Raw genomic sequence first — 13,335 nt, forward strand, 5'->3', positions numbered from 1 at the left:
AGCAGCTACAGGTGAGGCTCCCTGCTCTGTGTAGTTCTTTTCTAAGTCAAGAGTGTTCTAAGCCACTGCTCAGTGGGTGCAGCATAGTCGGTGACTCCTGATAGACACAGCACCAGCCCAAGGGCTGCTCAAATTGCGGCAATACTTCTAAACAGATGTACAGGCTGGTCCTCACAGTGGCACCTCCACCCATGTGAGCACCCTTGGGAGCCGTGGGGGCTCCCTGAACCCAGAGCCCTCCCTACTGCAGGTGAGATAGGCCACCTCTAACTAGAATCCAAAGTCACAAGGACACACTGTGAGCAGAGTGCTCCTCGGGGAGCTGCTGGGAAGGGGTGCGATGGATGAACTTCGGCTTTGGAGGGAGACATGCTCACTCGGGCTTCCACAATTTGCCAGCTGCCTTGGGGGGGCTACGGAGCCAATCATCCCTCCCTCCCTCCTTCCTCATCTGCGTATTGTGGGGTGACACAGACAGTTCCATAAGTCTATACCTGAGTAAGGCATGCAGACTAACTAGAGGGTAGCCTGTCCTGTAATCTGAGGAAACAGCGACTGTCTGAACCCTTCTGAAGTTCAATGCTGAGCAAGTCACCTACCCATGCTCCTCTCTGTGGGAGTAGACCGGGATCCTGTGTGTGGCAGAAGAAGAAGGCACATGGGTGCTCCTCATACAGGGAAGTTGTTGGGAGTTCTCAGCTGGGGACCCAGCAGCTGTCGTCACTGTGTATGTTAGTGACCACGTATATGACTGCATTGCTCCTACAGAGACAGATGACATTACATTGGTCACTAACAGTTTGTCTTTAGAATGCTACAGTGGCTTCCCACTGCTCCTAAGATGATGCCAAAATCATTCATGACAAGGCATTCTCTGGTCCGGCTCACCTTACCAGAAGTCTCGGCCGCAGCCCTGGTCTAGCCACAGAACGATTTCCTCAGAGAACTGCTTCCGCTGCCTAGAATACTCATTCTTCCCTTGCTACACACTCAGTCTTCATGTGTGAGTCCAGAGACATGGTCTGCTAACTCCAGACTAGGTGAGGCCCCTTCGGTGTGTTGTAGGTTTTTGTGGTACCTACGTCAATACTCAGTTCCCCATTCTGGAAGGTATGTGGTTTGATTCCTGTCCATGCCTGCCCCACACCAGAGTGCAAATTCCGTGAGGCTAGGCGTGTGTCAGTCTGCCCAGCCTGGCATTTAGGAGAGCGCTTGTCTGTCCAGACACACTCAGTAAAAAAACCTTAAGAGGAAGAAGAGGATGGGAAAGACAGGAAGAGAGGGAAAAAAAGAATGCAAAGCCTGGAACAGTGTGGTTCAGGCAAGCACTGCAAATGAACTTTTCATGCTCAACTCAACAGGTGTTACAGAGTCAGCAAACTGCTTTGAGTAAAGTAAGTAGATCCCTTGGGCTCTCTCGCTGAAGATTGGTGGTTGGTTATCCTGTGACCTCACCCACACACATTGGTAATTCCACTCACTGTCTTTTAACTAGATGCCTGAACCTGAAGATTTCGAGGGTGGGGGGAGGGGCTGACAAAGGTTCTCTAAAGGCTAATTTTTTTTTACTGCTCCAGTTGATTTTTTTTACTATGATGGTTAGATTTTTTGTAAGAATTTTAAAATTTTCTAAAAGCAGTAAACTCATTAGACAACTTAATTTCTGATAAATTTTAAATATTAAGACAGCAGAAATAAACCCTGTTTTACAAGGTTTAAGGAACAGTATTCAGTATCCCTTTGGGTACACAGGAGCTGGAGAATGAACTAACATGCTGATTTTAAGAGAAAATAAATCAGGGGCTGGAGAAACGGCTCCATGATTAAAATGGCTCTTTCAGAACCTAAGTTCAATTCCCAGCACCCACATGGCTGCTCACAAACACCAGGAACTTTAGTCCCCGGGCATCCATCTTCCTCTTCTGGCCTACATATAGGTGAGCAAAATACCCATATGCACCATGTAAAATAAAAGTAAATTTTAAAAAGGTGAAATAAACCAAAATCCTGTATTGTCTGTATAAACCCATTTCTATTTTAAAACTTCTACAGAAAGACAAAGGAAGAGTTTGCATATAAGAATTTAGCTTGTTAGGACTGGAGAGATGACTCAGAGGTTAAGAGCACTGGCTGCTCTTCCATAGGTCCTGAGTTCAATTCCCAGCAGCCACATGGTGGCTCACAACCATCGGTAATGAGATCTGGCGCCCTCTTCTGGCCTGCAGGAATATGCGCCTACAGAATGCTGTATACATTTTAGAAGAAGAAGAAGAAGAAGAAGGAGAAGGAGAAGGAGAAGGAGAAGGAGAAGGAGAAGGAGAAGGAGAAGGAGAAGGAGAAGGAGAAGGAGAAGGAGAAGGAGAAGGAGAAGGAGAAGGAGAAGGAGAAGGAGAAGGAGAAGAAGAAGAAGAAGAAGAAGAATTATTCAATCTGTCCTTCTCCCAAGGCTTTGCTGATAGCACAGGAAATAGCTGCATTGACATGGGGTAGGTTTGGCACTATGCTGTGTGCCTGGCAGAGACCTGGCAAGGAGGAGCCATGAGGGAAAGTGCCTTGCACTATGAACATATGTAAATCTGCAAACTTGGAACACAGATAATACCATTCTTGATAAAGTGGCAATGATTTACTTCAAGAGCATAACAATGTGTCCTGTTCTGTTGAGTGTCTATCAAGGCCAGGCACTGGGCTAAGTGCTCTCTCTCCAAATATCCTTAAATTAAAATATGGGGAAACATCCACAAGCACAGAGGACTTGAGAGCATGAAGGTGGGAGAAAAAAGAAAAAAGGCCAGCTTGGAGAGAAAAGTGTAGTTAGGGATCTGGTGAAACAGCATTTCCTAAATGCCCATCTCCCCTCCCGTGGCCTTTACCCGGGATCTGATGCTACAGTTAGGAGCCTTGTGACTTGGTAACACGTGCCCGTTTGTCCTTGGAATCAGATCCTCTGGGAGCTTCTTTCAGATGGCCACGTAAAGAAGCCACACTAGCCTGTGCCATGTCACCAGTACCGCCCATGGTGGACGTCATCTGGATTCTTCAGACAGCTCGGTGTATCTGCACTGGCTGAGGGAGGGAGGCTTCAGAGGATGATGGATGGCTTGCCCGAGGCCAGCGGGGCCAGCCCCACACTTGCCCCTTTCTCTGCCTGTGTGTCTCTGTGCTCTGAGACCTATTTCTACCACGTATTAGCTGGAGGATGCTGGGCAAGCCCTCTCAAATCTTAGGAACCTTTGCTTCATTCTCTGTAAAATAGGATTAGTCATCTCTATCTTGCAAGACTGTTGTAAGGACTAAGATAATATGTGACAAAGAACCTGATGGGCAGTGGGTTTTAATGAGATTCAGGAGCTACGCTTCGTGCGTTCAGGCGTTGTAGTGTGGCATGTGTGTACATGTTTGGGGGTAGGCATGTGTTGAGGTTAGAGATCAACGTCAGGTGTCTTACTCAGTTGTTTTTCACTATTTTTTTTGAGACAGGGTCTTACTCTGAACCTGGAGTTTGTGCGTTCAGCGAAGCAGGGTGGTCGGCGAGCTGGGAGCCATACACCTTGCTTCCCCAGTACTGGAATTATTTACAGACATGTGCCACTCCAGCTGGCTTTGCCCACTTCGTCATCTCCCCAGCCCCCTCTTTTTGTTTTTTCTTTTTAACTTTAAATTTTGTTTTAGAAATAAAAATAATAATAATTACTATTATTGCTGGGGCGCATGTCACCGTCTGCATGTAGAGGTCAGAGGACAGATTTGTGGGCCTACATTTTCCCTTCCATCTCTACGTGGGCTTCAGGGACTGAACTCAGACTTATGCACAAGTCCTTTAGTCTGCAGAGAACTACCCCCAGCCCCAGCCCTCCTGGAAGGCCCTTACAGTATATTTCTATGTCCCCCATTCCAGATTCTAAGGAAGAAGACAAGCTTTTGGGTCAATCTTATCACCAGACACTATATTTTTTATGGTAGCTTGTTTTATTGTTTTAAAACAGGGTCTCACTCTATAATTCAGGCTGCTTTCAATCCTCCTGTCCTGACCTCTCTACTGCTGAGAGTACGTGTGTACTGTAGTCTGTGTCTTAAGGTTCATGTGTTAAAGGCTTGATGTCTAGAGTTTAAGTGGCAGGGCCAAGTGGGGGTTTGGGTCATGACAGCACGCCCATGAAAGGGATTGTGGGAGCCTCCTCTTCACTCTCTTCCACTTCCTGGCCATCAGGTGAGTGGTTTTGCTTCACCATGGGCTTCAGCCATGATATGTCACCCCAACCCAGAGCACCAGGGCCTACTTAAGACCTTCACAACTGAGTCAGAATAAACTGTCTTGATTACTTGTTACAATAATGAAAAGCTGCCGGGCGTTGGTGGCGCACACCTTTAATCCCTGCACTCGGGAGGTAGAGGCAGGCGGATCTCTGTGAGTTCGAGGCTGGGCTGGACCAATAGCCTCCAAAACAATGCAGAGAAACCCTGTCTCGTTAAAAACCAAAAAAAAATAAAATAAAATAAAAAAAGCTAATTCCACAATAATGAAAGCCAGCACACTTGGGATGGAATTCTGACTGTGACTGTAAGACAGCCAATTACAGCAGACTTCCAGAGAATGTGTTTCTGTGACGTCACTGGGGCCCTCATTCACTTTCTGCATTTCACATCTGTCGTAGTCTTCCCTGGGCACAATGTTAGGAATCACTCATAAACTACCAGAAAGAGTGGCTTCATCAGGAGCATTGTGAGTTACCATTCCTAAGAGTGGCACAAAGATCAGAAGAGGAAACTCCCAAGATAATCAGGTGATGGAGTGACTGGATTAAACGCATCCCCTTCTCTGTGCTTTAAATCTCCTCAGAGGGGCTGAAGAGATCGCTCCATCGTAAAGTGATGGCTGTACTAGTGTGAGGACCCGAGCTCAGGTCTTTAGATGGCTGTAAAAAGCTGGCAGGGGCTGTATTCCTATAATCCCAGCCTGGGGAGGTGCAGACAGGAAGGTCCGGGAGTTCAGTTGCCAGCCAGCTCCAGGGTCTGAGAGGGATCTTTTTTACCAAACAAGGTAGAGAGCGGCAACAGAGGAAACCACCTCTGGCCTCCACATGGGTGTACACAGACCGAAAACACACACACACACACACACACACACACACACACACACACACACACATGCACATACATACACACTCATACACATACACATGCACACACACACATACACACTCTAAAAGTTTTCTCTTTTTTTTTTTACTGAAATGTGCTATTTCTGGGTGAGAAATTTGGTGATTTAAAATTTTTTGGTTTTGTTTTGGTGTTTTATGTAACAAATGCATATTGCTTATGTGAAAAGAATTCATAAAAATGTAAGTAGATTTACTACCAGAAACTGTGATGGGAAGGCTTGAAAAGTTTAAGAGACGAACGAGTCAATCACAACAAGCAAGTGCTTAGCTCTTCAAGTCCTGGTTGTTCCGAAGGGCAGTGGGCAAAGTCGGTGACTATTTACAGGGGCAGTTAAGGAAGGCAGAGGGTTTTGTCTAGGCAGTAGGAAGACTTGGTGGGATAGCCATCACCTGAGGGAATGCAACAGAAGTTACTTTTGTCTGAGCCCCTGGAGCACAGCCACTGCTAATTCAAGTCTCCATCCCCAGCACTGGGTCTGCCAAATAATAGGTGTTCAGTAAAATTTGATTCCATTGAATCTCTTGTGGAAGGAGCCAACACTGCGAGGAATAGCCCTTATCAAACAAAAAGCTAGTAGAACTCCTGGGAAAATGGGCCCCAGTGGTCCAGGGAACAAAACCTCTAAATGGCAATATGCCAGCAACCCAATGCATCCACTCAGGCAGCCTTAAGCAGATTAACACCTACTGGCTTGGGTGAGAAGCAGTTTCTGCCTGGGGAGCAGAGAGAATATCCCCTGAATGCCAGCTCTTGGGTGGGGACCTCCAGTGAGAAGACACCTGTAAGGAAAAGCTGATACAGCCTAGACGCTTGCTGTTTGTTGCTTAACAACAACGCTTCCCATTTGCCTAATTCCCGTATTTCCTTCTGTTGCCACCAACCCCACGCATTTAAAGGTCTGAGGGTAGTGGTAGGGCTCCTGACTATTCAGGATTCTATAAAGATATCCTCAAGGGGCAGCTGATGGTAGCTTTATAGAGCTGAAACCCCATTCCCAAAAGAACATTCTTCCTCAAGCTTGTTTTGGTTCTGGGTGGGTTTGCAAGCACAGGCTAGAAAGTGCACCAGGAAAAGGCCTTCAGCAAGTCCTCGAATAAATTAGTGACTGTTCACCCAACGGGAAGCCGAGCTCATTTGTGTTTTTTTCCCACGTTGTTTTGGGGTCAGAGGCATTACATCCCTTTGCTGTATTGTTTGGTTTGTTCTGAGACAGGACTTCCTATCCTAGGATGGTCTTGAACACATGAACTTCCTTTCTCCAGCCTCAGCTCAAATTCAGTCCCAAGGGCTGGGATTACAGGCACACAATACCAAACCCAGATCTGCCATATATCCTTTTTCAAGTGAGAGAGTTGAGTCCAAGAAGTGAAGAACCTCACTCAGGTTAGATGCAGACATGTTGAATGCAGTCTGCCCTGGCTCGACAGCCTTCCCGCAGCTGCCACACTTCCCACTCTCAGATTCCTGGAGATAGTGCTAAAATGCAGATCCTGGTCCTCCTGGGTCAGCGGTGCAGCATTTACTCTAGTAAGAAATCTCAAAGATGACAATGCTGTTGGTCCATGCGCCGGGCACCAAGAAGCAAGGCTGTGTAACACATTGCTTTCTGACACATAGTCTGCTTAAAAGAAAAACCTTTCCACCAGTGCAGGAAATTGAATCCACATGTTAAGCAGGCATCCTATCACTGAATCACACCCCCAGCCTAGCATTTGAGGAATTCTGCTGAACGCTTGTGTAAACTCTATCTTCTCCTCCAGTTGGTGGATGAGATCACTTGACCTGTCCCCAGCCCTGGAAAATCTACCCTAAGTCTTTGCTTGTACTTTCTGGTGAGTGTGTGGAGACTCTGGAACTCAATGCCATAGATACCAGCCACCAGTCACTTGCAGCTGCTCAAACTTAAATTATGAAAACCAAATGCAGGGAAAAGTTCCTTAGTTGACCTGGCTGATATGTGCCTGATAGACACTGTGCTGGACATCTTGGGTTTTTATTTTAAAAGGTGTATAAACTGCACATGGATATTTTGCCTGCATGCATGTATGTGCACTAGAATATCATGGGGGGAGGGGCTAGGAACCAAGCCCAGATCCTCTTGCAAGAGCATCCAAAGTTCTTAATCCCTAGTAATCTCTCCAGCCATGGCAGATATATTTTTTGTTTGATTGACTGCTTTTAATTACTATAATCACACACAGTTTTATTTGGGTAATAACACTTGTTTTCCGAGATACACCAAACAAAAATTTGTTATATCCTTCGAGACTGTGACAGGAAGACTATGTATATAGATCTACCTACATCTCTATTGCATTCATGGCTGCCAGAGTGTTTTGGATAGCTGTGTTTAAGGAGTATGCCCACTAACATGGGAAGCCTTGCCTGCCTGAGTTACTGCACAAAAAGCTCCATGGTCAAGATCAGATTGACCAAAGTGGCCAGCAGCAACAAGTAGATGCATTCCCAGGAAGACATGCTGACTTCATCTCTGGCACGCTCTCCCCCACTCACATGCCGCAGCCAGTTCTCATAGACCAAGCCCTTTCTGCCTCCAACCTGTGCACAAGATGTCCACGCTGTCCTTCCCCAAGTCCTATGTGGTTGGCTCCTTGTGACTGATCAGTTTTGTGACAACTTGGGTAGGCCTCCAGGTTATACTTTTCCATAACACATTGCTATTCACCCATACCTCTTATGGCCATTTGGAGTTACATATTTACCTGGTAGTTTACTTCTGTGTTAACTCTCACCCACTGGAATCTAAGTACCACCAAGGGCAGTGGCCACATCTGTTTTGTTTTGTTTGCACTTCTGTTCCTCCAGGGCTGGGCACAGACTAAACACAGAACCTGTGCTTATTGCATGGACAAGTGAATAAAAGACGAGTGGACAGATGAACACGGTCAAGACATGATGATGGAGTGAAATCAAAGCATGTGTGTGACGGTCTTTTTCCCTGTCCTGATTCATTTCTTCTAATTCTGTTCCTTCAGTGAGGAGGAAGGAGCGGTGATGGAGGGGGATTCACTGTAAATGAGTCACCAGTGCCCACCATCGGGAGCCACTGGCCTTCCTTGTCCTTAGTACAAGTGGGCTTTTGTTATTTGGAAAGTCGAAGGGTCAGTTATCTTGGGGACATCCTCAACTGCTGCAGAGAAAATACAGCTGGGCAGGCCAGATGTTCTACTGTCAGGGCCATTTGTGAGGAGTCCCCCTGTTTCATCAGGCAACCTAACTTCCCAATGAGCAAGTTTGCTGGTTTTGTGTTGCAGGGAACCTGGGTGGGAAGCTGAAAACATGAGCTTAATAGTTAACTTTTATTGTCATTGCCAAAGGAGGGAACACTTAAAATGACATCATAAATAGGGGTTTTAGAGCCCTTTGGTGGCCTACCCAGACAGAGTCTGAGTGTAACATTTTGTTTTAAGTGACATTAAAGAATTGCAGCCTGATGTCATGTTAAATAGACTGATCAATTAGGTACCACCTGCCATGCCCCTGAGGCATAAAATTGCCCGGTCCCCTAAATTTGAAGTTTCTGACCTTTGCCTGACCAGGAGGGAGGAGGCAAACCCACAGAGTCCCAGGCGGGCGGATGGCAGCAGGCGAGGTCTTACCTAGTGGAAATTAGCTCTTATCACGGGATGTCCACAGGCGTCGCAAACTCACTCTACTGGCCTTGGCAGCCTCCGTTTCAGGTGCCTGTGCTAGTTCCTCCCCCCCCCCAGCCTCTTGTTTAAAAACCATAGCAGTCTTAACGTATTTAAGAATATACATCTGCATGGCTATGGGTCTAGACCTAGACATGAGTGAATAGAGAAACTGTTTTCCCGTAAGTCGTAGCTCACCCTCTGTGACACCCAGTCTACCCTGGCACTTGCATCAAAGGCTACCCTGAGGTCATAGGTCACTGACTAATACTGTGTGCTCCATGGACAAGCTTGACAACTGTCCTCTTTTTCTTTTTTCTTTTTTTTTTTTTTTTTTGGTTTTTCGAGACAGGGTTTCTCTGTATTGCTTTGGAGGCTGTCCTGGAACTCGCTCTGTAGACCCGGCTGGCCTCAAACTCACAGAGATCCACCTGCCTCTGCCTCCTGAGTGCTGGGAATAAAGGTGTGTGCCACCAACACCTGGCCTGCCCTCTTTTTCATAGCTGAAAAGCAAAGACAAGTCCATCTAAAGGAGACATTGGTTTGGTGAAAAGACAGTATCTGACTGACCTTGACTATAAGTCACACCTGATACTACATTGCTTGTTCAGTGATACTTCGAACTTCTGATCTCGCCTGTACCTCCTGAGTTCTGGGATTACAGAGTTGCACCAACACTCCAGGCTTATGTACCACTAGGAATTGAACCCAAGACTTCATGAATGCTAAACAAGTGTTTTACCAACTAAGCTACATTCCCAGCCCTTATTCTGGCTTCCTAAAATAAATTTTGGTTTGAGTCTGGCGACATGGTTCAGTAGGAAAGGCTCTTGCCACTGAATTTGATGGCCTGAGTTTAATCCCTGAAATTCACAGGGTAGGAGAAGAGAATCAACTATACAAGTTTTCCTGTCACCTTCACAAGTGTACACACACATACTCACACATCACATGCTCATGTGCACACATGCATACACATGCACATGTACATCCACACGTGTGCACACACACATGCTCACACATGCACATGTGCACACACACATACTCACGCACATGTGTACACACACATACTCACACATGAATGCAGACACATGCACGCACCTGAGCATACACAATACACAAATAAATGGAATTTTTGTTCTTAAATTTTTTGGAAAGTAGATATAAAACATCAATTTAATAAAACTGGGCATTAAAATCATATACTGAGTTAACTTTTTAAAAGAGCATGATGGGTAGGTTTTACTAAATTTATATATTCATTTTCTAAGTTATATTATTCAATGAAAGTATGCACAAGACCCCAAAGTTAAGAACTCTATAATAATACATTTATAGCATATACATAAAACCATGCAGCTTCTTAGGAAATTATGTGTGTTTCTTCTGGGACCATGGCCCATTGCATGTCAAGATCCAGTCTCTGGATCTAGACTTGATCCACGGAGTATTTCAGAAGTGGTAATAGAGAAAAATAGCAAAGATACGCTTATGCAGGATGACATTTTAATGCCCTCTGGAGATACCTGAGAACAAAGCTGGAATGTGCCAGAATCTTCAAAGCCTACAGGCGTCTGGAGAGCCTGTTTCACATTTGTGTTCCTAAGAATGGATTTTTATGACCTGCAGCACATTCCACAGAAATCTCTCAACACTTTTATGATATTTTTGTGGCCTTGGTCATTGTCACACCTGCCCCTAGCTTGAGGCCTTCAAATCACTACAAAGAAAGGCAGGCAGACTTACTGGCAGGATGAGTCTGAGATGCTCCTATTAGGCTCCCTGCACATCCGTCACACCTTCCCATTTCCCAGCTACCCCTTGGTTTGATGGGCCATGCTGGGAGGAAGCTGTTCACCCTGATCACACTGTTTGATATGGCCATGAGTCACTCTGTGCTTGCCTTGGTGATGGTGGAATTGTTCGGAGCATGGTTCAGGGAAGTGGCTCTTGGCAGCTCATTGCCCAGCTGCTTCCTTGGTGAAGCAGGAGACCCAGGGATGCTGATATAATAATACTCCAATCTAGGAAGACCCTGAGTGCTGGAACCGTGAACAGTACGTACACGTTTTGTGTCAGTGAGCAAAAATGTGTTTTTCCTCTGTTAGTCCCCTCCCTACGAGTGTCATAACTGCCTTTCTGAAGGTTTGTTCAGCAGGATTCCCAGGCATGGGCCATGAGTCTGTTTGTTAAATTGTGCTGCACTGATGGTCTGGGGACCACTAGAATCTGGGACAATGGGCACTTCCAAATGGCGGCATTTAAAATGCTTTCCTTGTGACAGAAATCCCCACCAAAGCTGTGTGCACGCAAGAAGTGGCTCTCTGCTGTGATACCTCCTTACATACTACATAGCACCAAGTCCACCTAACGAAAGGGCTGAGGAAAAAAGATGGCACAGCACCTTACCCAACCCGCTACTCCTCGGAGTCTCTCCTGATACCGCCAGCCATGGACTCCCTGCCTTGACCGTCCTGTAGCAGCAGTTCCTACCTTGATTATGCTCTCTCCTGTGATCGTCTCTGTTTCTCTCATCCCTGTGTGGCCTTCTGGTAGCAAGGCCTTGGTGGAGTAATATTCATACCATACACAGCACTTAGCACAGGACTTGGCACTTTAAAAATATGTATGTATCCATGCACTCACGCCGCCTGTTTGCATGTACAAGCTATGAAACAGAATTCTGTACTGAAGATTTTCAATGCAAGTTAAACACTGCATCAGATACTGAATCTAATGCCGATGAAAATGGCATCAAGCTCAGTCTCCGTTGGTGATTATCTGTTCTCTTTGGAGCTGATGCGATCTCTTTGATTTTATTCAGTGAGTTTAGAGATGACTTTCACCCGCACCCCCATTTAATCACCTCAGGAGTCAAGGAAAGGACATTGTTACCCTAAGTCTTATCTCTGTATTCTGTAAAACCATTAAACTATTAGTGTTCTCTGTCTCTATCTGCCCCTGCCTCCCTCCCTCCCTCCCTGCTTCCCTCCTTCTCTCCCTCCCTCCCTCCCTCCCTGCCTCCCTCCTTCCATCCCCCCTCCCTCCCTCCCTTCCTCCTTCCCTCTCTCCTTCCCTCCCTCCTGAGCTTGCTTTGGTTCATTCTAGCAGCCCAGTGCTTTCTTTTTTCCCTTCTCACTTCCTGCCTGTCCTTCCCTCCTTTCCTTGATTTCTGTTTTTGAGGTAAGAGCTTACTCTGCAGCCCCATCCCACCCACCCCATAGGCCCAGTGTGGTCTCAAACACTCAGCAATCCCGTCTTACAGCCTCAGGGGTCGCCATGCCCTGCTGTTTCTTGGAACACTTATTTAAAATGTGAACACTGGTTTGGGCACACACCTGCAATCCTAGCACTCAGGGGCAAAGGAAGTAGGTTCACCACAAATTTGAGGCTGGCCTGGTCTGTTCATATGGAGTTCCATGTCAGCCAGGGCTGCACAGCTGTCTCAGAACACAGTAGTAGCATGCTGTAATTCCTGAATGTGTCAGCTCTGTCCCTTAGCAGAGCTCATACTTAACATGTACTTCTTTGCATTGATTGCATTATCGGAGAATCTCTTAGCTCATTCTTTTGGTTATCTTTCAGTTGTATTTTGTTTTCTTTTCAACCTATCTGTTGGAATTTCTCTTTCAACAGCTGTTTATTTCTTTGAGGATCTCTGACTCTCATGACTCCCCCTCCCCAGGAACAGCAATGCCATGGTGATTGTGTGTGTGTGTGTGTGTGTGTGTGTGTGAGAGAGAGAGAGAGAGAGAGAGAGAGAGAGAGAGAGAGAGAGAGAGAGAGAGAGAGAGGGAGGGAGGGAGGGAGGGAGGGAGAGAGGACCTGAAATCTATCAGTTAAGCCCTTTTCAGTGTAGTTGCGTCTGGATGTTTGTTGGGTCGTATGTCTACCGTCACCACCCATCTCCAAAGTTCCTGATCTTCCCAAACTGAAACTCTGTCCCCCTGTCCCCACCCCTGTCTTCTGTTTCAACTCTATGAAGCTTTAGGGTCCTTTAATGTCTAGCTCATTTCCCTTAGCACAAAACTTTCAAGATTCATTCATGTTATAATGTTATAGAATGCCATTTCTTCTAAATTCAAGGCTAAATTATGTTCTATAATATATCATGCTTCTATCCATTCACCCCTCAATAGGCAAAGGACACACATGGGTCCTTTCCATCTTTTGGCAATTATAAATATTTTTATGAAAATTGGTATACAAATATCTATTTGGGGTTCTTTCAGTTGTTTTAGATATGAATGATTAATTACCTGGGCTTGAACAGTTCTTGGGTATGGTTTGACATATGAGAACACAGTATGGATCTTGTGCTGTGTTCAAAACATCCTTCTATAGTATCAGCTTCACCAGTCATGCTCTGGATGGCCCAAGGGTGACCCAAGACCAACTCTGCTCACAGATGCTGTCTCATTCAGTCTTAGTGTGGCTTCACATGGCCTCTTGCCTGTCCACCTTCCCAGGGACGGTGCTCAGGCCTGGGCTCATGTTTCTTGTTTTCAAGAATGCCTGC

The 13,335-nt window shown here is 46.0% G+C and overlaps 1 protein-coding gene across 4 annotated transcripts in view; it reads right to left on the minus strand.

Moving 5' to 3' along the window:
* Window positions 1-13,335, minus strand: part of Rfx4 (regulatory factor X4) — a 147,443-nt gene that overhangs the window by 11,408 nt on the left and 122,700 nt on the right. For all 4 annotated transcript variants that reach the window (XM_005083789.4, XM_040755194.1, XM_040755193.1 and 1 more), the window contains one exon: window positions 600-762. In XM_005083789.4, the coding sequence (XP_005083846.1) occupies window positions 600-762 (163 nt within the window). The remainder of the gene's footprint in view (window positions 1-599; window positions 763-13,335) is intronic.

Source organism: Mesocricetus auratus, unplaced genomic scaffold (genome assembly GCF_017639785.1).
Source record: "Mesocricetus auratus isolate SY011 unplaced genomic scaffold, BCM_Maur_2.0 Super-Scaffold_100011, whole genome shotgun sequence".
NCBI lineage: Eukaryota > Metazoa > Chordata > Mammalia > Rodentia > Cricetidae > Mesocricetus > Mesocricetus auratus.